At 40.2% G+C, this 26,842-nt stretch overlaps 1 protein-coding gene and 1 long non-coding RNA gene across 2 annotated transcripts in view; one reads left to right on the forward strand and one right to left on the reverse strand.

Annotated features, from left to right (window-relative positions):
- The window catches only part of BCL2 (BCL2 apoptosis regulator), a 93,345-nt gene extending 85,223 nt beyond the window's left edge, over positions 1-8,122 (forward strand). Inside the window, exon 2 of the mRNA XM_083827491.1 lies at positions 3,312-8,122. Coding sequence (XP_083683617.1) covers positions 3,312-3,446 — 135 coding nt within the window. The 3' untranslated portion in view covers positions 3,447-8,122. The remainder of the gene's footprint in view (positions 1-3,311) is intronic.
- LOC310895820 lies at positions 3,729-24,389 on the reverse strand. Its single transcript, XR_014580980.1, has 4 exons — positions 21,725-24,389; positions 17,962-21,085; positions 14,946-15,049; positions 3,729-8,855 (listed from the first exon to the last, which is right to left on the reverse strand). It is a non-coding gene; the product is annotated as an uncharacterized lncRNA (long non-coding RNA).
- Between the last annotated feature and the right edge of the window lie 2,453 nt (positions 24,390-26,842).

The raw sequence follows: 26,842 nt of genomic DNA on the forward strand, positions 1-26,842 counted from the left end.
GATTCGACTTCATAAAAGCTTCTAAAGAAATTACTTTCAAAAAACTTACGGGGCTGAATGAAGAGTTCTTTTCCGTATAACTTTTAACTGCCCTGATATAATTTTACATCCAGGATATAACTTTCCATTAAATTTTAAATAGGCAGGTCTTAAAATAAAGGCCTACAAGCGTTTTCTTTCCAATTGTGTAAGATTTCCAGAAAGGTTGACCAAGCCAGGACTTGCCTCGGTCTATTTGCCAAGGGGACCCTTGCTTTCATTATAAAGAGTGCTTTTCAGAGTACATCAAGTGTTTCAAGCAATTTTGCTAATCTTATTTGTTTTAGAGCAGATTCTTTTATTTTAAACAGACGGGTTTAGGTGACAAAAATCCAGTGACAAATACATGGGTTTATAGAAGGAGACAAACCTTATGAAACAGTCAGGATTCTGTTTAGGGTTCTCTTTGTGCTAAAATAGTTTCCAGTAATGGGTCATACTTCCCTCCCCTCTCGCCTTGTTTTAGTACATAAAATGGACATGTGTTTATTTAAAACAGGTTTGAAACTTAAACAAATAGTGACAGGCTGTTCAAACAAGCTTCGGAAATAGGCCTAATCAGGATGTTTGAGAAGGGGAGGAGGAATGATCATAAAGAGCTACTTGTAATATATAGTGCAGACACCATTAGGTTGGGTTCATGTTATTGTTGTAATAATCTCTGATGAAACAGTACTGCATGCTGCACAGTTTTTGTTAGCATTCCTCTTTTGAACCATAGGTTATGCCATACTTTTGCCTGGTCTTCAAATGTTACTATAACCCTCTGTCCATCCTCATGGCAAGTACCAGGAGATCAGTGAATCATTGGAAATGGCCTTCCGACCAAACTGGGCTGAATGTTCCTAAACTGAGGTATAAAGAAGTCACAAAATACGCTCCTTTTGCAGTTGACAGTGTGTGTGCATCAGCTGTCATAACTATACAGAAGTGAGACCCAGCCCACTGAAAGAAACTGTGGAAATATTAAAATATTTTCACGACTTGCATTTCCATGTTTTGTTTTGTTTTTTTCATTTCCTCTCTTTTCCACCCATAATATCACCAAGTGTTGAACTTTACCCTTCTTGCATTTTTATAAGGCCCGATCTTGAACTCCCTATCCAGACAAAGCTCCCATGGAAGTCAGTGAGCCTGCACTGGCGGCAACAGGATTTAGCCCAGTCTGTAACATTTTAAGATATTGTGTTACTTCATAGCCTTAAGGAGAAATAAAGGAAGCTTTCCAAAGAGCTGCACAGCAAACTCTGTGCTTTTCAGCTCTGCAACAGCACAGCTGAATATTAAGGCCAGAGTTTGCAAATGTCTATTTCAAAAACCAGGCAGCAACGAGAAAGTTGCCAAATTTCCTCAGGAATGAACAGTTTGCTTTAAGACATTCCCCACAAAGGTTAAGCTGCTTTCACTTAAGAATATACCCTTGGATACCCATGCTTGAAAATGATTGCCTGGAGTAACAAGCATTGAGAAATAACAGGAGGAACATGATTCAGGTCAATCTGTGGGCCAAATCCTATAGCTATTCTGTTACTGACACACTCGTTCTTATATACAATATGCACCAATATTATTTAATGTAAAGACATGTTTTGAAATTACATACATTTTACTTATTTGAGTCTCACTCAGCATCTAGTGAACAGGCAAATGGCACAATATAAAAAAACCTTACACGCCCTCTCGTGGTGTAACCACAAATGCTTTTATTTTTACGATAACTAGAGAACGCTAATGATGAAGGCTAATTTAACTTCTGTAATTTATGGAAAATACACCTGGCTGAAAGGTTTATATGAATGGTGGAGACCTTTCTGTCTTAATTCCTGCAGTAATCCATGACATATGTGCAATTTTAGAAGGCAGGTTACCTCCTAGCTTAGTAACATTACAAAACATCTAACGGCATCATAACATAAATAGAGAATGTTTACATACACCAAAAAAAAAAAAAGAAAGAAAAAAGAAAAAAGGAAGGAAGCCTAGAGTAAAAAAGAGGGATGGGAAACTCCACACTGGATAGCTATTTCATGGGTTTATCTCAGTAGTTTGTGTGCAGGCCTCAACTGGTTGCAAAATAAAAGAGTTGTCCTAAACCCTGCTATGAGTTGTGTCCTATTTTTAAAGTCATTCAGCTTTACTATTTATTGCTTTCTTGCAACATGGTATAATTTACCTCTCAGAATGCTCTGAAGTTTCATGTTTGTAAGGAATCATGGGCAGCTTGAAAGAAATACATTAACCGCAGGGTGTTACCTGTCTGATCACCAGCCTAGTAAAATCCAACTGTATATATGGACCACAAAAACTTTAATATTTAAATAGGCTTTCCATTCGGTGCCTGCATGCATCTCCAAACATTCTCAGAGCAGCTCTCCTTACATACAGGACTGCATCTTGAAGGAGGAAGCACAACATGTTTTGGGCTCAGGGAAAGCATTCCCTTTACCCCCCCCACGCAATTCAACTTGGGGGCAGCTGTGAGAAGTGGCCAACCCTCTGGTACTGTCTATTTCCCCCTCCTCTTCCTCATGCTGAAGGTAGTGGCTGTAAGCTCCAGGGCAAGTCAGGCTGACAAGACAACCACATGGAGAAACAACTCTTTTTTCAGGGCTGGGTTACTCTTGTGCCAGATCAGCTGGTTGGCCCGACTGACCCTGCAGCCAGACCAAAGTATGACTATCAGGAGCTCAGGACCGAGATGTTACCCCTTCTGGTGCCAGTCATGAAAGACCAGCAGAGGCATAACACAGTACTGCACCTTAACAGCTTTAATCCACACAGATGAAACATCTCAGTGGCTACTATGTGTAGTCTTCTGAACCCACCCCTAGGGAACCCAATAAATACTGCCTTATTTTCAGCAACACCGACCAGCAAAATAGATGCCCCATGTCCAGTGGAAACAAAAAGTTTGGAGAATGAAGTTCCGTTTACCTCCTTTGTGTATTTTTGTATTTACACATTGAGGAGCCAAAAGGGAGGTACTCATATTTTAAAATGCTGTTCCTGTATTTTCTGTTAGACTGTGCATGCCTATAGCAGATGTCAGGCTGTAAGCAATTACAGCAATATTTGTAAAGAAATAGGCAGGAGAACTTTGCGCTAAGCATTGCACAAAAACATAGCTCCCAAACCACTATTTTAAAAGGTTTGTGTGTTTTTCTTTTTTTCTTTTTTTTTTTCCTGCTGGATGACCACTGTGCGTGAAGAAGCTCCCCTCCCTCTCTTAAAAAGTTACTGGGATTCTGATATTGCTTTATTTCCCTTTCTAGGATGCCTTCGTGGAGTTGTATGGCAACAGTATGAGGCCTTTGTTCGATTTCTCCTGGATCTCTCTGAAGACTATCCTGAGTTTGGTTCTGGTGGGAGCTTGCATCACTCTTGGCGCTTATCTCGGACATAAGTAGAGTCACCCAGTTTATCGTGGATTACAAAAGTCTTTCAAAACAGCAAAATAATATTTTTTTTCTGTAGCACAATGGTATTTTATGAGCAAAACAACTTCCTGGCTAAAGATTAAATCAGCTATTACTGCCAAAGGAAATATCATTTATTTTTACATTGCAGGAAAATTATTTATTAAAAGATATTTACATTTTAACCTGCTATTTTCAGAAACTCTGCAAGTTGTATCTGTCATCACATCATGTTGTTATTCTTAACTTTAATGAGCCCCATTGTCTTTTAGGTTCTTTTTTTTTTTTTTTTAATTAATGCAGCTGGCTGGATTATTTTATCTCTGAAGAGCAAATATACTGACAAAGACCTACCTGCTTACACTTAGGAAGGCAGTTACTTGAGCTGCTAAAGGCTGCGTAATTGTGTTGATCTTCCTCGCATTTTTTTGGATGGCTGGGAGGGATCTGAAAGAAAAGGTCAGTGTGAACGAAGTTCTAACCCTGTCCTGCCAGCAAGAACTGACGGAGTAAACAGTTCAACATGGTACATACGTGCAGTCAAAATGGCAACTTCTTGAAGGACACTTGGCTATCCCTACAGTTTGAAATATGATTGCCTATGCCTTGTAAACACGCGTTTTCAAGTTACCAGTCGTGCCATCACATCATAGTCATACTAGTATCATCCAATACCCTAATGTGTGTCAACTGAAATAATTTTTAATAGAAGTGTGAAGTTAAATCTTTGGGGCTTGCAGGAAATTACTGTTCCAATGATTTTCTCAGCAGTAAAACATTTTCATGGCTATTGACACAGAAACATCAGGAGACCTTAAGTGCCTGCTTTGACAGAGCAGAGCTGGAGTCTGAAGACCTGACCTGTGTCCCACTTCAGTGGGCTCGTATCTGCAACTAATCCTGTTTACTTACGGAGCTCCTCCAGGGGTTTGAAACCAATTAAATGTGGTTCTCTAAGTCCCTGAAAGTTGAAAAAGATTTTGATTTTATTCGGCAAGAAACAGACCTCAGCTGAGTTACAAATTAGCTCTGACTATCCTTGTTTATCAAACTGGACACCAAAATCAAGCTCATTTTCATAACAAAAAAAAAAAAGGAAAGTGAGCTTTATCCTCCTGCCCCTCACCCCCAAAATTATTTCATGGTAATAAATTCCTAAGACTGTCTACAGAAGAAAAGATGACGAAGAAACTCCAACTCCTCTATCTGGACAGAGACTCTCTGACACCTCGATCGCACAGGTGCCTACTGTCATTTCAAGCGAAAACAGGGTGGAGGAAAAGGGGAGGGTGAAGTCATCTGCCCCTATTTTAAATACAACTCAAGTACAATTAATGCAGACTACTTGATATACAGTTTTATAAACAGACCTGTGTTCTGAGACCAGATGTGTCGATATATGTCAGAGCGGGGCTTTTCCATGTGCTCGGAGGGGTCCAGAATTGCTGAGGAAGCAGAAGAATCTGAGTGTGTCGCACGGACTGCTCTGAGTAATGGAAATCTCCGTCTTCAATCAAGCGCTCCTATTTTTTCTATGAAACTTTTGAAGTCTGGGATTTGTGGGTAAATGGACATCCAGAGAGAGAAAGAAAAGGTTGCAAAGCTCTGAATAAAACGTACCGTACAATACAGAAGTGCTATAAGGCTGAAAAAATGCAGTGAATAAACTGTAGATTCAACCTCAAGATTTCAGTTGGATAACTTTGTGGCATTATATGCAAAATAGCTCCATTAACTTGGGAATGTAATATGTTCAATGTTAAGGCTGTAGTTGATGTTGTGTCTTCAAAGCTGCTTTTTTGTTTGTTTGTTTGTTTTTAAGAGTTGTACATCTCAGCATTTTTACTGCTATTTAGTCATGGCACCTACACTTTGTATGAGCAAAGACAGAATGAGCTTACCTTTCAAATTTGAAATTACTTTTAATTTTATAGAAGCATATAAAGGAAATGTTTCTAAGAACACAAAAATGTGATATAAACTAGGCTTGATTTAAAAAAAAATAAAATAAAAGGAAAGAAAAAACAACATCAAAACAGAAACACCTGCAATGTTTTTAGAGTGCTTCTGTCAGAAGTGAGCGTATACATGCAGGATTCATATGAAAAACATTCTAAATGAGAGCAACCAAGTATTGCGGATTGAGTGTGGGCTTTGTATTTTTTCAGCTACAAAGCTGAATTTGTTTGAAGCCAATTTCCAAACTGGAGTTGGCTGGTATCGAGCTAATGTTTCATTTCACAATCTAGTCTTCGTTTCAATTTGTGCCCATACACCCATTAAAGTTCATGAACTATTAGACCTCAAATTGTTTCAATATTGTTTATTTTATTAAAGGTTTACATTGTCAAAAGTAATAAAAGAGTAACTATCAATTCCAGTGCTGCTATACTACAAGGATAATTTGAATGGCTTTTATTTTTAATACCTTCCAATGGCAAAAGTTTTTTAAAGCTGCTTTAGAAATAATATGAAGAAGACACATGATACACATTTAAATGAATATTGAGGATTTTGTGTTCTGTTGTGTCTACTCACTGGACTTCCCAGTGTACTAGTTAATACCAGGCAAAAAGAAGAGTCGTGATGACTGTTGATGATTTTATTTTATTAAAGAGCTAATGGAATTTTCCCATCCTGACTGCAGAATAGTACAGTATTGTGGCTGCATTAGCTATAACGGTAGTTGGTAATACATTTATTAAGAAACATAGTAGAAACATTGAATGTATATAAAAGCTTGAACTTCTTTAATAAAATCCTCTCCTCTCATTTACGCATTTCTTTTGCAATAATTCCTGTCTTTCCTATTCTTCTTTACACTTTCACATAGAATTTTTTTCCACAAAATGCCTTACAGACTTTCATGCTCCAAGACTACACTTCAGTGAAAATCCATCCTCCGTCACTACGCAAACACACATAGCTGGTCACTCCCTGTGTACCCGAGTTGTCAAAGCAAAAGTTAAAAAAGGAGGGACGCTTCTGAAGTTGGTTAGGCGTGGAAGATCAGAGGACAACATAGGAAGAGGTCAAGAAGTAGAGGAAATCAGAGAGCTCACTGAAATATCGCCCTGGTTAAAGATGACTGTTAAATGGAATTTGTTCATCTTTCATTCTTTCCCTTGAAAAAGGATGATACAAAGGCAGAGTAACTGATTACAGAGACCCCATGATTATTCTGCACAGTAAAACTTAATTCTGAAGGCATTCTTTTGCAAAACAGAAAATCCTTAGGAATTTGAGAGAAATACTTGATTTGGCTGAATTTAATTTAATTGTCATTAATTCCTTTTCACTCCATTTATTAAGAAAATAATGAAGGAAAATATTTTGCTTCTGAAATAAGATCTCTCTACAATCACCTAAGATCTGTTACAGATCAGTAACTTAGGAACAAATGGAAAAACAAGAAAAAAAAATCTGCAAGCATTCTGAAATCAGAGCTGACACAAAGGAAATTTCTCAATAGAACAAGCACTGGATCCAACAAAGGAGGAGTGAGGCTGTGGAGGTAACAGAATATACAGATAAGGAAGGGGGCTGGAAGATATGGAGAATGACACTGGTATGTAAGAAAATCTCAAGTTTCAGATGATGCAGGAGTGCACCCAAGGTGGTCTGAAAATAGCTTTTAACTAAAACTGGATACAAATTCATGCACTACAACATGACTATAATTACTAAAATTTTTCAATCGCAATTTTTTTAATAAGTATTATAAAATTATCCAATCATTACAAAACTTCATTGGTTTGTTGTTATGATTTGAGATTATGCAGTCTGAGTAGGGTTGCACTAATAAAGAACAATTATGAAAAAAAAATGTTTCTTTGAAAGCAGATGTGCAAAGGAAACATTGATGTGGTACAGTTCAAAGAATACAGACCCAGGACACCCCAGCCTTGCATGCACAAAGTCTCCCTAGCTCAGTCAGTGGGAGTCAGATATATATAAGGTCTGCATGCTTTGACCCTGAAGCATGACACTGTGCTTAGCTGTGCACCTGCATTCAACTTCACAAACCTAGAAGTCCTATTAATTAAAAGTGTAGTGAAGTAGCATGTTTAAAGCCTGTCTTTTTTTCCTCTGTCTGTCTTTAAACAAGCTAGCAAAATGATTCATTTTTATTGTGAGTTAATGGCTCAGTACTAAACAAAAAATTAAACATCTTTTGATTTATAAGCATAAAAATTCTTTCTCATTGCAAAAGCCCAGCTTTGTTTTTCATTCCTCTCTCTCTTTCAAACCAGGCTACACAAAAAGAAGACAAAAGAGCCAATTTAATCTGTATTTGTTTTAAATCACACTCGTATACTAAGTTAATGCAGCTTCATCACGTGATGAAATCTTTCTCACCAAGTTATACAGCATTAAAAATTCCACACAGAACTATATATTTTTATAATTTAAGTAGCATATTTTTTTCTTTTTCTTCTGAATATTTGAATTTTAATTATCACCAGCATAAATGTACATAAGCAGATATCGTTTACCCAGTACCTTTGGATGATGTATGTATGGTAATGTAGTTTGTCAGTTTATCATCATTTAATATGATTATGTTGTTCTTTGTCTTTAAAATGTTATAAGAACATGCTGCCATTAAACTTTCCATGTCTGTCTAGTTAATATTGTGAAAAAATAATAAAGCACACTGTGAGTTACTTGTTTTGCATTTGAATTGTTTAGGATTGGTTGATAAAACACTACTCCAACATTCATGAGTGCAATCCTATAAATGAAACATAATGTTTCCTTCTTGATTGTTCTGATGACATGTTCTGCTTGATATCAACATCTTCAGGCTACAGTGAGACTGTACAAGTACTACTCACCCATGCTTTTTCTCCAGATCCAAAGTATTTGATGATTTTTGTAAAGCCACAGATCTTGGAATTATGGAAATGCAACTGTCTTTGAGCTGTCTTAAAAAAAAAAACAAGCTTTAAGAACACACATACACACAAAACTTACATCTTTGAAGTTTATGCAACAGAGGCACATAAACAAAATTTTAGTTTTTTTTTTTTTTTTTAATGCTGTGCTATTTTTCAAGCTAATATCAAAATGTTTAAAAGTTGTGTGTGGTAGCTAGTACGCATAGCAGGTTTGTGTTTAACCCAGCGTGCACTGTGCAAGAATGTATTGATAAAATTCACCTTTGAAGGTCCGATGAACTTGTGTCCACAGGCTTCCCATAATATCAGGGAAAGAGGTGATATTTGGAATAGCTGAGGCGGGCTCTTGGTCTGCCTGGACCGTCCTGATAGAAGATGGAAGAGCTTTCTCCTTGCTTTGACTGTTAGGAGACTGGTTAATCAGGTGCTTAATGTTCCATAGTATAACAACCTCTCACAGCATCCTGTCACACTCACTGCAGCATTCAGAGCTGTAGGTCTGCAAGTCAACACCTCAAGTGAGATTATTTGAAGACTCTTCCTTAGTCTAAGTTTTTCTTTTACGATAGCTTGCACTGGAAGGAATCACAGATATAGTAAGTCTGTCAACTTACATGTCACTTCTTCCAGGTGGGTTCAATGAGGACAGCAAGCTCCAAACGAGACCTTGGGACAAAATCACTTCTAAATGGGACTTACTTGGAAGAGCATCAGTAGGTATATTCCTTAAACAGTACGTAAATTAAGCACTAAAGCCATACATAAGTATCTGTGCTGCTGGCAACTGCAAAGGACAGCATTTATCTTACATTCAACAGTTTAATTCTGTTACTGTATTTCTTCCTTCTCTGGATCCCAAAAAAAGAGCAGCCAATATTACATCTATGGACATAACCCTGAGGAGCTGCATTCTAGACTGATTATCTAAAACAAAAACCTCCCCAAAAAGCTGCAAAGAGACTTCTCCAGCATTCCTCAAAGGCCTTTGTGCATCAAAATACAATAATACAGGTCTGATAAGCTGCTGCTGTGTGAAATACAATAGACAGGTGTATCATATACTTCAAGACTGAAGGACTGTCTTGACTGCCACCCACTCTACTGTCTCATATATCTAACGTCTTGTTGAAAGTGCAGTGAGAGTCTTCCATTTTTTCACTAGAACTATTTTTCATCCTAGTAGAAAGAAGCTGGAAAAGCATATCAGCAAGATTGAGTGGGCTGAGAAAAAAAAAAAAAGTAAAAAGCAAAGCTTTTTTATTACTGCTGAAGGTTTGTTACCGTTATGATTGGTTTCCAGTAGGTGTTTAGCTATTCTGCTTCTTAAGGGTTCATATTACCTGGCCCTCAACATTGCGGTTGTTACCACACACCTTCTGTAGCTGCAGTTCACGTAGAACATAGCTAGATTAGCTTAGGTAATGAGTATTTAACTGCCCCATGAATACACCCAACGTCTTGAGTGGGTTTTGCAACCTAGCATGTGCAGTGTACTGTCATGAATGCACCTATAGTGAGTGCCTCAAGCTAGCTAGTAGTTTAATGCCTTTCCAGGAAAATTGAGACACATGTGCAAAAACATCTACCCCTACATCTGCATCCCCAAAGGCAGAGAAGGCAGAGGAAAGCAGCATGAAGCTTTCCGGAAAAAAAAAAAAAAGCAGCCACAGCAGAAAAACACAACTAATAGATTCTGTCCTCTTAAGCCCACGATCGAACTGCCCAGCAGATGAGGTTGCAAATTCCTTGCGACTGTCAGGAGGCAAGCAAATCTGCAGTTCTGCAAGTATTCCCATTTTTTCCCTGATTATTCCATGAGACTGAAAGAAGAATGAAAGGACTTGAAGGAAAGTATCCTCAGCACTGTTGTATTTCTAGCTAAGGAAGGAAGAAGTGATTAAATTTCTCTAGGAAGGCAAACCAAGGCAGCAAAAACAGGTAAATTACTTTGGTGACTCCCCTCTTTCTGCCTGGACGATTGACTCAAGTTTTTGTAAAAAGCAGAAGGACTAGCACCCATGATTAAATGCCTACCTTATTACTGGGACAAAGCACAGGGAGCAGATGAGAACAGAAGAGGTTGGGATAAAGACAAAATGAATGTTACGCCTGATAACCGAGGTGGGTTTTGGCACTCTGGAAATTACACTGGTAGGAGCACCTTTAAAACAAGCTTTGCTGGGCCAAAGAAAGCTCCCTTTTCAAAATACACACCAATGGTTTCAAACACTGCAAACCTTCACTGAAGTTTCACTGCCAGCAGTGTGCTGCAGTCCCTTTGAAACAGCAGGCTCTCAGCCTGGCAATGCCCGTAGTTCCTGCTATTGTCCCTCTAGCTTATTAAATAAATAATGAGAGATTGCAAATGATACAAAGTGGAATTTATTCCAGTGTGAATGGCCAGATAACAACTACTTGCCATTTAAGTTTCACATCACATCTGACCCTAACAGGCGTTAGCCTTCTGCTAATAAGTAACATTTTGATATCAAGAACTGCCTTTGAGGCAGCCATATTCAGGGCAAAAGACCAAGTAGTCAAGATTTGTGAATTGCAAGAAACTGACTTGCACAGGCAAGCAACAAAAGAGTATGTGAAGCATGCCACCATAGCTCTTAGTTTACTGCAGCTCACCAAAAGTAGCGTGAGCATTGAAAATGTTCAGAATGGCTCTACAAAACCCTAAAGGAATAAAAACAGTAAAAACCATCAATATCTATTTTCTTTTTCAGGACCTCTCAAGGTATGCTCCTTGTTATCCTGCCATATACTGAAAAGTGTTCCTGGCTAAGTTCAGCCAGAAGGTGCCACTTCCTCTCCAATCTACTCTAGCGCTGACGTGTGCAGCTCACTGAAACTGTGTTGAGTTGCCTCTTGGAAATGCGAGAGAAAGGTACTGGTGTGCTCGCTTCTGCACGCGTCCTCCAGAATTCCCATTACATGCATGACCACAAGAGTGGGAATGCAATGATTATTGTGAGAAACTCTGAAATCAGCTCTAACTGAGACAAGGTCATGGTCACACGGATAAAAACGTACATCTGGAGCACGGTACTGGTGCAAATCCTTATAAAGCCACAGGTGACAGAAAACAAAAGCCAGCCAATCTATTTATTGGTTTGTATTTGCACAAGTTTCTGAAGAGACATGTGATCCCATTTATGTCAAAGCAGCCATAGTTTGTGCAAGATCAATGCATATAGCCTGTTACTGACCATTGACTGGGGCCAATGGCAAAGTTAACTCATTCACATTGGGGTGGAAACAGCTTTGATAGATCCTTAATCCTTGTCTTTGTTGGGACATTACATCTGAAATTGTGAAGGAAGAAAATGCTGCCTTGAGCACTAAAACAAACAAAAAACTGTGCTATACATTATTGTTGTGGTAGAAATAGCCATCCACTATTAGAAGTTTACATACAAAAATGAGAAATACCTCACTTGTCAAAAAGCCTCTTGCTTTCTTCTAGGGTTCAGCCCTCCAAGACACTTATGTGACAGCACATGCTTCAAGGCATTTGAAGCACGCTTAGCAACATTCAAACTGAGCAGCATTTTCTGCACTTTCATCTCTTAAATCGTACATACCTGAAATACTAATACCATCTCAGAACTACCAGGTAGAGAGGAGGGAGAAAACAATTGACACTCCAACTCCTGGATAGTTTGGAAAGAAAGCAGTGTGAGATCAGAAAGTGAACTGAAGTGCCACATGAGATGCCCCAGTGTTTGACAAGGCAGTTTGGAAATAAATTTTTAGTGTATTTCTACACACTGCCTTCAAGGCAGTACCCCTCCAAAAGGCCAAGATGCATCACAACACTGTGATCCCACATGATGTGATCCCACAGCACTGTCAAAGGCAAATCAAAATGACTTTCAAGCCTCTCTTCCTGACCTGCTCCACATCCATTGAGCCACCTTTCCACTGAACAGTGAAGAACCTACCAGCAGGATCCAGCAATGCAAAACATGTCAAAAAAACTGAAACAATAGTTTGGGCAAGCCAGCTTTTGTAGCATAAAGATGCCAGCGTCCTGTAAAATGCCTGGCAGGCAGAGGAGAAGCCACAGTACTGCATTATAATTAATGTACTTGGAAGCTTTTCACCAGGGACCAGGGGCACAGACGTTTTCTGTAATTCTTTCAGCGGAGTCCCATTAACAGCCTGTGCCGTCTGCTTCACCGCACAGACGGTGTGGCCTGAAAGGGACTGCTGACTGCTCTGCTCTGTCCTCTTACAATCCTGCTTGAAGCCAAAGCTGGCAGAAAACCAAGGTGTTCTCTCATGAGACTGTAAATTAATGTTGCTGAAGGAAACTGGCTAGTAGTTCATGTGGTTCTGAGTTTGCTTTCCATCTGGCGTCTAACTCCAAATTCCCTCTGCACCTAGGAATAAAACAGGTGAGGTGTCTGGTCCACTCATCACCCCCTACGCATTACTGATTTCCTTTCATCCAGGTCTTTAAAAAATCCTTGCTCTTGCTACAGTTTTGAAATGTTATAGGGTTTTTTTGCACTTAAAAAAGCAGCTGTTATTTCTCTACAAGCTTTGCAAACATTCTTCCCATTATGTAATTCATTTACTGCTAGCAGAACGCACAGCTTCCTCCAACACATAGCTCTAAAAGAAGCTGGTAGATTTGACACTTAAAAAATGTGACCATGAGAAAGAAACAGATGTATTTTAAACAAAGGTGCTGACTTATAGCTCCTCCTTGTTCCTCCTCCTCACAGACAGGGTATGTAATAAACCCTTAACTCTAGTTGCTGGCCGTCTAAATCAGCGCTCCTCTACATTCTCCCAGTATTTTCATTAGGGACAGAAAATCAGACTTTAACCAAGAACAGATAGGCAGCGCTGCTTCCAGTCACATCCAAGTCACAGCTTCCAGATCTGGAATTAGACTTCAGTCCTGTTACGTTGCGGCTGCTTCTTTGCTTTCTGCCAAGCCGGAGGGGGAAAGTAAGGCCAGTCCAGAGGTCATGAAAGATATTCAAGAAGCATATATGGAAAGAAATGATACAGCTACCTCCAGCAAGAGGTGAGACAGCATCAGGGGTTCAGATAGGCCCGGGCTGCTCTTCTCATCACACACCTTTCAAAGTGCACTACTAACCCAAGAACTATTCCCACCATCATCTACTGCAAAACTCCCGTTAATATCAGCTGGAGCCAGGGAAAGACCTTTTACTGCATGCACTGGAAATGGAACCATTGATAGCTGCAGAAAGGTTTTAAGCTACAAGAGGTTATTCAACTACCTGAGAAAGACAAAGGCCTTTCTTCAAATATATTTTCTTGTCTTAAGCTCAAATTGACTTAGAGCGGTGGAGAGCTCCATGGCTGGAAAAAAAACAGGGAGCAAATCCCTTACTCTGACAATAAAACAGCTGTCCCTGTACAATACACGTAAGCCCCTTTGAAAGGAACACCATGACACAGTCACAAAGGTATTACGAAAATCGAACATGACACACAGCTGCAGCGTGTATCGCAAGTGAGCACAACGTGCGCAAACACAAATATGCCCCAGTCTAAGCATTATTAGTTTCTTTGCTTATTTTGCACACTCGACAAGTGACATTTTACCTCAAGCTTTCCCAAGTCTTTCTGGAATGCATTTCTTCACACATCTTCAGAATGCCACCAACAAGGGCACAATGAAAAAAGGTCCCTGTTTGCCCTAAAATGTTCAAATTCTATCCTACAAGGAATTTTAAAAATAAATTTTAAAAAATGATTTTTTTTTTTGATTTAGTAGTTACTTGGGGAGAATAGCTAGTGAAAAAAAAAGTCACTTTTGGCAAACAGAAGTATACACATCCACACACAAAAAAACCTTGTCCTTCATTTTCAACTGTATGTCCACTGCTGAACCATCCTTTTCTCTAATTACAGCTGACAATTGCACAGATGTCTCTAGCACAGTTTGCTTATAAAGACATATTCATTGCAATGAGATACATGACAGACTTCACACTTAACAGTTGTCAACATAACTTCATTAATGTGTCTTGAGCATCCATTTGCCCACCCCCTCCCACTTCAAAAACAAAATTAAAACCCGCTTCTCTTCTGTCATCACATCCTCCAACAACTATCACCACTCACTCAAGTGCTGGGAAAATAACTCACTGCTTTTGCCTTAGTCTCCATCAACCGATGCTACTTCCAACTAAAGCAGTGTACAAACAAGCTCGAAATCACAGATGAAAGAAGCCATTTTCATTTCCTGAAGACCACGTATATTTATGTCATTGACCCTTCCAGTTAAGTGGTATGATTCACCAATGACTAGCAGCACAAACATTCATTCATGTCTTAAATTCTGTCAAAACATTACAAAATCAGACAGCATGGAGCAGCTACCGTTGTCATTTTAATGATGTGCCCATGACGACTGTAGCTGGAAAAACAAATGTTCTGGTGTTGTATTAGCCCCTCTAATACATAAAGTATTTCCCATAAAAATAAGCCTGCATTTTTTGAAGACAACAGGATGGTAGATGTCAATTACAAAAATTGTCTCTACTGGTTAGAAGAGACCTCAATGTCCTTGCTTATAAATGTCAGGCAAACTTACCTGATGCATACGTGGTGCAGCAGCCCCATATGAAAACTACAGAAGCGATGGGACACTAAACAAGAAGAACGTCCATATTTTTATTTGTCTAAACATGGAACCACCTATAAAAAAAAAAAGAGAGAGAGAGAGAGACGTTAACGGATTTCATTTTTCTAGTAAAGTCAAGTATCAGTCAAAACTATTTGTGATTCATGCTGAGATTGTTTTATATTAAAAGGATCAATTAAACCACCAGTTTGCGTCATCAGTGAGAATGACAATCAACCTGCACACACAAACTTTGCCATAAAGATCCATCGACAGCAGTGACCATGGACTCGGTTACAACACTGTTCATTTTTCATACTCTGACAGGAATCGAAACAAAACATTCAACTCCGGTACTTCTTTATGATTATATGAACCAAGGGAGGGCTAAAGCACAGAGCAAGTTCAAGTAGGACTCAGGTCAGGCTGGTGCTGGGTGCCCTCCTTCATTGTCTCCTCCCTGTTCATTCAGGGCTTTGGATTTTGCAAGATGTTTGCATCTTTACATCTTAGACAGAGCTAAGGGTATTGTGGACTTAGTACAGGTCAAGCCTTTGTCGGCCTTCAGAGCCAGGAGAGCATTACAACCTCAAGGGAATACAGATGCTAGGAGGTGGGGCACCAGCAGATGGAAATTTCCCTTATGGTTGGAATTTGGCTTAGGAGGGAGTCCCTTTGAATCCTCCCCCTGGTGTCTCACTGTGATTCTTTTCCATCTCTCTCATGGAACATGGCAGGGGAAGGAAATTATGCAGTGGGAAGTTCCCCAAGAAACCTTGGAATAGCTCTCTGGTGGAAGAACAAAAGTATCCACAAAAATTATAAAATCACTTCTAAAACCAATATATCTGTATCGTAGAAAGTATATGGTGAATCTTTTTCTCATAAATGTAACTTGAATATATGTAGGCAATAAAGTAAGAAAAATTCAAGTTCTGAGAAATGAAGATTTTCTATTATACATATTCTACTAAGTAGAAATTCAAGATTTAAAGTTACGCACAAGAACTTGAGAAAAATGTAGTTATACTGACAAAAGTGATTTGTTTTTAAAGAAGTATTTATTTTGCAAAAAAAAAAAACACATATAAATGCAAAAGTTTAATATAATGTTAACTGCTGTACTGATTTCTATCCGTATAATCAGCTCAATGCTGCTGAAGATTTAAATAATGGTGTAGCAATTATTTGATTGCAACTTAATGACAGCTTTAAAATGAAAGGGGAAAAAAATTGCTTCTATATGCCTCATGGAAGCAAAAAATTGCCTTAAAATGTATTTTCCTGAAAGCAAGCTGTAAACTCTCCAGTTTCAGAACAGACAGATGAATCCAATGTAATTTGTCTAGTTTCTAATTATTACAATAATTCATAATAAAAAGCTGGAGGGGGGAGAATTAGGTGCTAGGAAAAGATGTTTGGGCACATATCAACCCCCAGAATGGATTGAAATCAGATGAGAAAGGGAGAACAGAACTGGTATTAAACTTCTGCCTAGGCTTCACTGGGGCTGTTGTTATAAACTTGGAGTACAGCTGCACTTAATGAGCTTGTGTAAAAGCAGACATCATACAAATGGGAGAAAGTAGGAACTTCATCCAATTAGATAAGAGAATTGGCCAGCAGCCTCCAACGAGCTGAAAAGCTCTTCCAACTTCAGGGATGAGAGCTAATTATAACTCTATTTTTGTGTGTGTGCGATGCTACTAAATTATTAAGAAATATTGTCCTGTCAAAAAACTATGTCATATGCACTGACTTGATTATTGCAGATAGAGCATTTGCCAGAGACAGGGCTGGAAAGTGATTAGCCTTGATAACAACAGGAGGCATTCTGCTGTCAAACTTCAGGGTGCAAATGGCTTCCCAGCTTGAGTTTCTCTCAAAACCATTTCTTTAGTTTATTCATTTGGGCAGCTGTGTGGAATGGCAAGAATTTCTATTTTTCTTCTTGGTAGTGAGGATGCAAGGAAGACATATCAACATACATAGCTTCAATAAGTGTGCCAGTTGGAGCAAGGTAGCCTGAGACATTTGCTGTTGAAACTAGCACACAGACTGGGAGATTTTTTCCAATTCTTTTTTGTTAGTGTACACAATATGATGGTGAATTGGAACCGGGATGGATGTGTACGGGTAGAAAAGTTCTCACTGCTGCTTGATAAGAACCAGCATCTCATCTGGAGAGCGGACTCAAGGAAATGGTGTTGCTTCTCCTGATACCCCACCACTCCCATGCCTCCTTAATGCACCATGCCACAGCTCCTTAGGGTGTGCAGCTCCTTGAACAACAGCTTTCTTGGCTCCACAGCTGAGTAGGTCCCACAGACACCTCCTGGCAACGCCAACCATCGTGTCAGGCGATTTTCAAGAAAGAAATGACATTTCATGTAAGCAGAAAGAAACGTGACAGTGCACATGCTCATTCTGTAAAAGTGCACACGCAGGGCAGCAGGGAGGGGAAGTGACATTAGAGAAGGTATTAACTGAGCATTAGAAAATAGGTTCAGACTCTGCAACCTGTTGTTTAACTCCACTTGTGCCTCCTTTGGAATAAGGTCTTATGAGCACCGCCATCTAATGCCATGTCTGACAGCATAATTCCCTGGTTCTGTGCTTGCTAGCAACCTGTGTAGCCCATCATCATGGTATGAAGAGCAGGCTAGTTTTCTTTTCAGGACAAGGTGGAGGCACTGGGACTCCCTGAAAGAAGCCAGAAAAACAAAACACACAAAAACCAGAGCAGACAGAGCACACCAGAAGGCTGAGACCGCTAATAGGACAGCTGTAAACAAGGATAAAAGACTTATATATGGGATTAAAAAGGGGAGTGGGAATAGTCCAGAAGAGCTGTGTTTGTGTCTAGTCCAGCCATACTTCCTAAACAATACATTTTAATTCAATTACCCTACAAGCAAACAAACAATTAACTTAGATTTATATCATCAGTAAGAAAACAGAGCAAGCGGCATCTCAATAGACTTACGGAAATCTTTTGAACTTTGGATGAAGGCTACGAGTATGGTTACTAAACCCGATACAGGCAAGAGAGACGTTTAAGGCTTCTAAACACAGATTCAGCATGTGAATTTAGAAAGACTGAATAAAAGCAGAAGTGCTCTATTAAATGAAAGGCAAATCACCAAGAAATCAGCTTTCAGGGATCAGCTGAACCGCTGCATTGTACTTGCACGGAAAATTACCCAGCAGCTTTTTCTGAACCAAGAAACACAAATCAGTTTTGCTCAGTGAATGCATGAGCCAAACTCTTCTATTGTGATGGTTTCAATAGAAGCTCAAATAACTTTGACAGCCTGGAGGGGGAAGGGTGTCTCTGACCCAGTTTCTACACTACAGTGTAGTTTGGGTGATGGTGGTATGAGTGTTTACAGCAGAACCTCTTTTCTTTAATTTCCCTCTCCTGCTTGCCCACCATTGCTTTGTTTAAATAATCCACAGCTGTTATCATGTGCTCAAGAATAAGATTAATTGAGCTTAATGGTTGCTGGCGACTTCTTATATGCATTCAGCTGGTGATGTCTTCAGCACAGGGGCCCTTTACACAGTGTGAGAGGAAAATTTGTCTTTTTCTTTGGCTTTCTCATTTCATATCCATTCTGAAAGTGGAATTCTCATTTCTTCCAGACATCTTTGCCCAAAAACTCTTAAAACGTTGGGAGAGATTCTAAAGGCCAGAACCTCTTCACCCAATGGAAGCTAAATGATTTTTTTTTAGGCTCCTCACCAAGAAGTTTCTTGCTACTTCTCAAGCCACTGACCCAGGAGATGCAACCTCTCCTTTTCTGTAGAATGACGAAAGTCTGCAAAGGCAGAAAATGGGACTCATGAACAATGGGATAAAATGGCTGGAAGAAAGGCTTCACGAACACAGGTGGCCTGAAAACCTGGATTCCCCATGTGCAGACCTGTAAGAGCAGTGTTCTCTCCAGGCACCGCGGCAAGGAATGAGACAGATGAACTGGGATGAAAACACTGAAAATTTGAGTAAGACACACAAAATCCAGATGATACACACTAAAATGATAGGTTCTTTCTACAGCAATGGTTGAAATACACTTGCAATAATTATTTTCTCTTTAAAAAGCCCTCACCGCTAACCACATTCAATGCTGTTTTCAACAGATCTTGAATTATTATGAACCCGTGCTTGTCTGCTTTGATATGTCACAAGCCATCACTAACCTGACAACTCACTGGCAGACTTTCAAGCATTTTCAGAAAAAAAGAAAAAAAAAAATCAGCTTTCCTTCTAGTGCTTCCCCCCACTTCCAGCTCTTAAAACAAAATCTAATTCAGGGGATTGAAAACTGCAGAATCAAAAATAAAGCTGAAAGAAACTAAAAAGTTACACTGATAAAAAGAATGGAACAAAAGGGAAAAGAGAAGCAGGAACAGTTTTATCTCAGCCCGTAGACTGCACAGAGGTGTATGCCACGTCAGGGGTAGCTGACATTATAACTCCTGAGGGGCACCCAATGACTCTGCTGTGTGGACTGGGATCACGCCAGGTGACTCGCAGCATGGGTGCACTAATTTTGGGGCTATGGCATAATCCAGACCCACGAGGCAGAAGGAAGTGAGCCAGCAAAATCTGCCGAGGAGATCCCTGTCCAATCCTGTCAGACAGTAGAGCAGCCAAACACGTAAGGAGCTGTTGTCATCGGCCACATGAACTCTCCCCAACTCTCTCTAACTTTACTTGGCTAAGGACTGCTGTTCAGTTTTGGTACATGATTTTTTTGGGTTAGGGAAACCAGTCACTTACATTCGGAAGAAAAAAGAAAAGACTAAGACTGGAGAGGGGGAAGCCTGAAGAAAAAATGCAGTGTACTTTTTATTTTCCATTAAATACATTTGTATTCTCATTACATTTGAGAAACCAGGTCCCTGTTTACCTTTTCTCATCAGACACTTTTCTTCTTTTTTCTTTTTTTTTTTTTTTCCCCACTTGGGAAAAAGAGAGAGATTGGCACAAACCCAACTCATTTTGTTTTGAATCCAACAAGTTTTTTTCTCACTTTCTCGAAATACGTTTTCTGCAAACATTAAGTAGCGTTTGAAAACTCAATTTTGTTAAGAAAATACTAATGGTTAAAACTTTTGACATTTCTATCAATTCCTTCTTCACGAGAACTGCATCACTTTCCTGAAACATGTTAGTATGCTAACTTCAAGGCTGTTTTGCTCACTTGGAGAACAGAGGCACAAATGTGCTGCCACAGACTTCATAGTTGACTTAAGGCTATTTACTTGGCCTCTGTGCTCCTTGAATCTAGCTAAAAAATGAGTATTACAGTGACTTGTAACTTACTGAAGCACCCTGGGCATAAAAAACACTCGTTACTGTGAAGCTCTTGTATGCTGTGGGTGAAGAAGGTATAAAGTATAAAATAACCCACATGAATTAGGCTTTAGAAGGAGGCTGAAGAGGATGATGATTGCTTGATTTAGATTGACTGAACTATGATATGCAACTGAGCAAAGCAGTGTTATTTCCAGAACAACCAAAGCCTTAACACACTCCTACTGCTGCAAACAGCACCGCAAAATCTCTAATGGATTACAGATAGGCAGGACTTCTGTTTTATATCTCAGCCAGAACACAAGAATCGTTCTGCTGCTCAAAGGACCGAAAACATGCAGTGGGTCAAACAGACCAAAAGGGAACCCAGCCAGTACTATAGAGTCAAGACCTATGGAATAAACACCATCATTTCCAAAGCACTTTAATTTTATCTGCAGTGGAAAAACCAGGCTCAGCCTTCCTTCGCTAATGGAATATGAAGAGTTTGCTGCCTGGTGCGGTATGCCTGTGATGTTTAAACACCATTTGTAGCTCCCCTCGTGCAACTCACAATGTTTTCAGAGCGCAGCCTTAGCAAAAACGCTTCACTGGCAAGAGCTCATTTAATTTACTTGTTGGTCTTTGAAATTCTTCGTGTGGATTCAGGGTGGTTTGCTCATCCTTCCCTTCACCCGGAGGCAGCGAGGCAGGCAGTATCCTCAGTGCTCACACTACAGGCCCTCGGCGCGGACAGGAGCCCAGTGCCTTCCCTGCAGCAGCTTATCAGCAGTACCTGGTATCAGAGCTGGTGGGAAAAGGGGAAAGCAGAGAAAAACAGAAAAGCGAAACGGACGATTAAGGAGCAAAGAATGGCAGAGGAAACTAAAAATAGTCCCCTCGGCAGTTATAAAGGAAATTCGTTTGACAGGAGGCTGCTTCTTTTGTCAAGAGTGGTTTGTTATGCAACAGATGATACCAACACCGGCTCTTCTTATCTTCGTTGTCAGTTTAACTGACAAAAAGGAGCTTGGTTTAACATTACTGGAGCCACAGCGAGTCAGAACATTTGTTTGTTTTCATGCATGTGCATGTTTTAAGAGACAGCCCAGGGATTAATACTGGCAACAAACCATGGTGCAAGCTCAGTTAAGCAACTTTGCAAAAATCTTAAGAGTACTTGTTCATTATTAAAGGCAACAATTAAGCCCCTGCCTGCTGCTGTTTCTGCTCCCCTGCCTCCCACTCCAACATCCCCAAGAATGGGATCGTGGCAACTTTACAGCACTATGGAAAACTTAATGTTCACAGGTTCTTCCATGCACGGACAGCCATGGACATCCTTGCCTGTACTCTGTTTTTCACTTCTTGCACAAAACATGCAGAGCTGGAGCATTCTGGGCACAGGAAAAAGCAAAATTAGAATGATGAAAACTGTTTCATTTACCAGTAAGGTCAAATTTTCCCTCATTTTTTTCCTGATGCTGAGCATTCAGTAGTATTTACACCTCTCAAAATGAAGGTAAGAAGTAGAAAGGAAGAGGCTTTACAAGATCTTAATATCTCCTCTTTTTGAGGAGAGAAATCAGAGAAGAAGAGGGAAAAAATGAGGCTTTCAGCAGCTTCCCTGACATCTCCCCACAGGAGCGCAGGTGAGCCTGCATGTTCCCAATTAATGTGCCTTCTGGCATGCCTGCAGGCTTTCAGAAAGCCTGTTGGTCACAGCTGCCAATATCTGCTGGTGAGGAGGCAAGCAAATTGCAGTCGGCTGTCTAATTTAAACAAGTAAAGGCTAGGACTTTGAAAAACTCAAGAGACACACATATGCACACGCACAGGAGGTGGGCGCGAGCACTTGGACATGGTGTAGATGCAAGGAAAAAGAACTCTTACTAGTCTGCTTCTCACTGGTCTTTCCTGAAATGCTCATTTTTAGACCAAGCATACTGCACTGAACAATGGGTTATTGGAAGACAGGACACTCTCAGCCTATTCCTCTTTTCTGAGGAAACGTTCAGCAGAACAAAGACTGTGTCACAAAGTCCTGTCTCCTAAGTGAGCAGCTGAAGTCATCTTCTCTGTCCCAAACACCAAGCGTTTGGTAGCAGAATGTAAAATAAATCGGTGGCTGGATCAGTCAGTCAGCAGAAAGTCCCCGACGAAAAATGTCGGTGGCTCTTAGATTTTAACTTCAGGTTGAAAATGTACAGCACGCGCGCGTGAAATACTATGCACTTTTTTGTAAACTTTCTAAAAATAATCTGTTCCGTTCCCCAGGCCGTGAAGGAAGAGCTCAGTGACAGGCACACCTGTCATGAACCGTTCAGGCCACAGGATGCCACTGTTGCCTTTCTTTTTCAGCAGGTCAAAATAAACCGTGACAGATTGTTTGCGTGAACCGGACACCTAAATTTAATGCCTCTCTTCCCCCTTCAATGCACACATATGTCAATGTTACAGCCCCAGACAGTCCAGATGTAAATAGCTCAGTTCCACAGCATTATGTGTTTTGATCACGAACAAAATGTTTGGATACCTTTTAAGGCCAGATTACTGAACCCAGCATCTCTGCGTGTTCATAAATTTTCTATGCACAAGAAGTCTTTCCAATGCCTGCCAGGACTGTTGACTCCAGATAGTTTTGACCGCAAAACAAATATCCAGTGTTGTTGGATTTTATCTATGTCCAGATGAGAAAAGAAAAACACTAGATGGGAGAGGAGATTAAATGAGAGAGAAGGCAGACTGCTCGTAATTTCTACCTCTTGTAAAAGAGGCAAGAGCTCCTACCATGTTAATAAAACTTCATAAATATTTTACTAATACAAACGATTTCACGTAAAAGCCTGGAATGTAATGTGTTCATGCCAGGAGACAGTGAAGTGAGCTCCCAGATAGTTCCTCTTACCACAGTTTTGTGTGTTTTACAAGCCGGCACCTTTAATCACAGGCCTGGGACTGCAGACCTCTGGACAGGTAAAGACAAAGGCACTTCACCAAGGGTCCCCAGTGTGACCGCCATGGCAAGGCAGGCTAAAGAGATCTGCTCAAGTCCTAAATGTCTTTGGAAAGCAATTTTCAGTCCTGAAATACCTTTACATTGAAGAGGTAAATTATTAAAGAGAACCGAGTATGGGACTGCAGATAGTCTCCGAGATCTACTCAGACATGAGTTCTCCTAAATTCAGCACAACACAGATGTAATTCTTGACAAAGGACTGTTAAGAAAGGAGGGAGAAATCTCAATGCTAACAGTTTCTCAGATTTCAAAAGCCATTTTGGTTTTGCTCAGCATTTCCGAAAGGGAAGAATGGCTTCAGCCTCCTACAACGCGGCTTAAGAACAGGCAGAAAAAAAATGAATGATAAGGTTTCAGATACAGCTTGGGTGGCCAGGAACAGCAGAACTTGAGGAAGGTCAGCGTGACAATGACAGCTGTGGTGATGCAGAGCCTTACAGAGGCTGGTGTTGCAGCTCCGCACTTCAAGCTGATATAAATACGAAGGGGCCTGCAGATAACAGTCTTTGGGGATTCAAGGCTTCAACAGAAACATCCTCGCTGCCTTCAGGCTGTTTTGGATGTGTCCCAGAAGCAGTTTATTCCCCAGCCAGCCTCTAGATTCAGTGTGACAAAATCCCACTTCTCTGACAATTGTACTATAAGATCTTTACATCAGTGCTAGGTAATTCCTCAGCAGACTCTGGGAAGGACTCAGCCTATGAAATGAAACAACTACCAAACCAGTAAGTCACCCAACACAGCAATAAAAGAAGCCTAATGATGGTTTCCATTGCTTAAAAAATAAGCATGTAACAGCACAACACACACTAAGAATGCAATATTAATACGAAACCATGCATATTGTTTATGTTTCTTTTGACGAAGCAGTGTTTGGTGTGGTGCTGTTTCTTTTTCCCACTAGAACTGAAAAAATTGACAAACACATAACCGCTTTGTTCCAAAACTCAATTTACCTCCCATCCAAAAGACCATGGATTTCAAAATCCCTTTAAGGAAAAAAAGTGAGAAAGAAAGAAAGAAAAGGAAGCCTTCAACCCAAATTCTTTTTTTTTTTCTTCTTTATAACAATAAACAACAGATTTCATGTAAAAACAACACCAAGAGGGTAGAAAAAAAAAACGTCCAAAGCTAATTTTAGTCCTGCTGATCTCAGGAGCTTAGTGTTCCCGTCAAATTGAACAGACTCCAGTGGTGCCCTGCCTCTCTGGCTGGAGAAATCTGTCCCTCGAGGTCTAGTTGCGGCACCTTGTACCCTACACCTAGATTGGTTTTTAGAGTATTTTTTTATTATTATTATCCTAGAGCAAGTATCCAGGACAGCATTGATCCAAGACACAGATGTGACCTATTCAAGTAAATTACCAGGAAAAAATCAAAATGTTTCACACTTCATTTTCTGTAAATTACTCCCTCTGGAGCTCAGCAGCTAGCCAAAATTCAGTCACAAAAGTTATTTCTATTAAAAGGAGAAATTGATGGCACAATCAGGTGTATCTTTGATACAAAACTGTTTCCTTACATACAACAAGGGGGGCATTTTTCCTGAAACAAGTTAAGCAACAAGACCTTTTTTTTCCTTGATTGTTCTCATCCAAATTCAGTCAGTACCACATCTGATCCTTCCTATCTGATCCTTCCACGAGCTCTTGCTACTTTTTTTTCACCTTAGAGACATATTCATACTATTAGCTCTTCTTATTTTTCCCTAACCAGAAGCATTTAACATGGGTTGTTTCATCGGTTTTTATGTATAAGCAGCCCGACCAAACACTACCTCAATACCTTATGTTTGCTTTATGAGTTCTCAGGGGCAATCACTTTCATCACACAGTGGAGATGACTTTAGCCACTTTTTAAGTTCTTATCTAGTCTGTCAGCTTCACTGAATTTTATCCATTCTACAATCATATCCACTGAGTGGCATGCAGTCTTCAATCAGACACAAATGGCAACAGACTAACCCCTTTCAGCCCAGAAAAAGAAATGCTTTAACAAAACTACTACTTAAACTGTAGAGAGTGGCTGCCAGGATACTTTCATGTATCAACCCCCATCCCTCACCAAAAAGAAGAAGAAAAAAAAAGTCAGTCTGCTTTTAGTCAAGTCTCCCTGCAATCTTTCTTCCCTCCATCTAGCTTCTTTTCTGCCACCAAAGGAGGACGTTCAGCAGGCCCCCTAAGAAGCATCCACTGTTTGTATGAAATGTGCCTACCTAAATGGAGTCGTTATTCCTCGGGCCTCACATCAAGAATAGACGTCCTCTGCCGGATGCAAATGAAGAACAGATTTCCCAAAGATTTATCAAGTAGATGGAAGAGAATTGAGAATTCATACAGGCACCCTAACCTTCTCCAGCATAAAACCTGGCCAACTAGCCTGCACTACCTTTAATTAGAAACTTCTATTAAGGAGCAGTAAAACACTCCCGCTGTTATACTGTCTTTGCTACCAGAATGACAGCCCCAAACTGAGAAAGTGTATCAACTAACCCATAGGTAGATAGTAGCGTCTTAAACTGCAATTCCACGTTAAGGCTTCAGTTACATAAACCACTCACTGCTGCCAAGAGAGGTAGCCCTCTCCCCACAACCCTCCCCCACTTTCTTCCCTCTGAGACATGCTTTTGCCAAGTCCTTATTCCAGCACACATTTGATTGAAGCACAAAGCCAATTCAACTCACTAAAACAGCAGAAAGTAAATTGGTTTTGGCTGGAAAGCAAGCTGAATTGGCTTACTATGTGATCAAGTGAGCACTAGAGCTGGTGCAAGACAAAGAGAAGACAAGCTGTACGGCTAAAACCAGGAACAGTAAAAGAGGTCTAGGAGAGGTGGGAATGGTAAATAGCAGAATAAGCTGTTAACACAGCTCAACTGGAGCAGGAAATCAGTCTTACTGTGCTCCAGCAATTTCCAAAACGCATGTCTAAGTATTCAGATCCCATAGATATCTTCTCATTTCAGAGGCAGCAGTTCCTCTGATACCCACAGATTACTCAAAGGGGATGTCACATTTAGCCCTATAATAGGACTGCATTGCAACAGCTGCACATCTTAAGCCTAAATTCAAGACCTGGCACCCCAAGTGTGTTGTTGTATAAACCCTTGGAAATCAAGGGATATTCTGGTCCCAGCTCTGCTTTTACAGGGCGGGTTCTGCCTTTGCAGGGTGGCACGAGTCTCGGGAAGCTTTCCAAAGCTCCAGATTAGCCAGGCACCGTGCCACGTTACCACCACCATCCCGCTGTTGTGGCACTTACAGTTTTTCCACATGGGACTGCACAATGAGTGACTAGTTCACAGCAGTGCCAGTTCATGGGTCTGCCCAGGTTCTCTGCACAAAGTAGATATATCCCCAACAGCTTCTGAAAAGGTGATGTGTTTTTTCTTTACAGCCTATGGTCAAGAAGCATCCCGAAGGGAGCAGCGTACTGTTCCTGCGAGGGAAACATCACAGGCTGGCAGTGAGGAGACAAAACCCCAGAAGATCCACGTGTTGTTCATCAAAGTAAGGCCTTTCAGCAGGGCACCAGGAAAACACACTG

The sequence above is a fragment of the Anser anser genome (assembly GCF_964211835.1).
Source record: "Anser anser genome assembly, chromosome: 2".
Taxonomy (NCBI): domain Eukaryota; kingdom Metazoa; phylum Chordata; class Aves; order Anseriformes; family Anatidae; genus Anser; species Anser anser.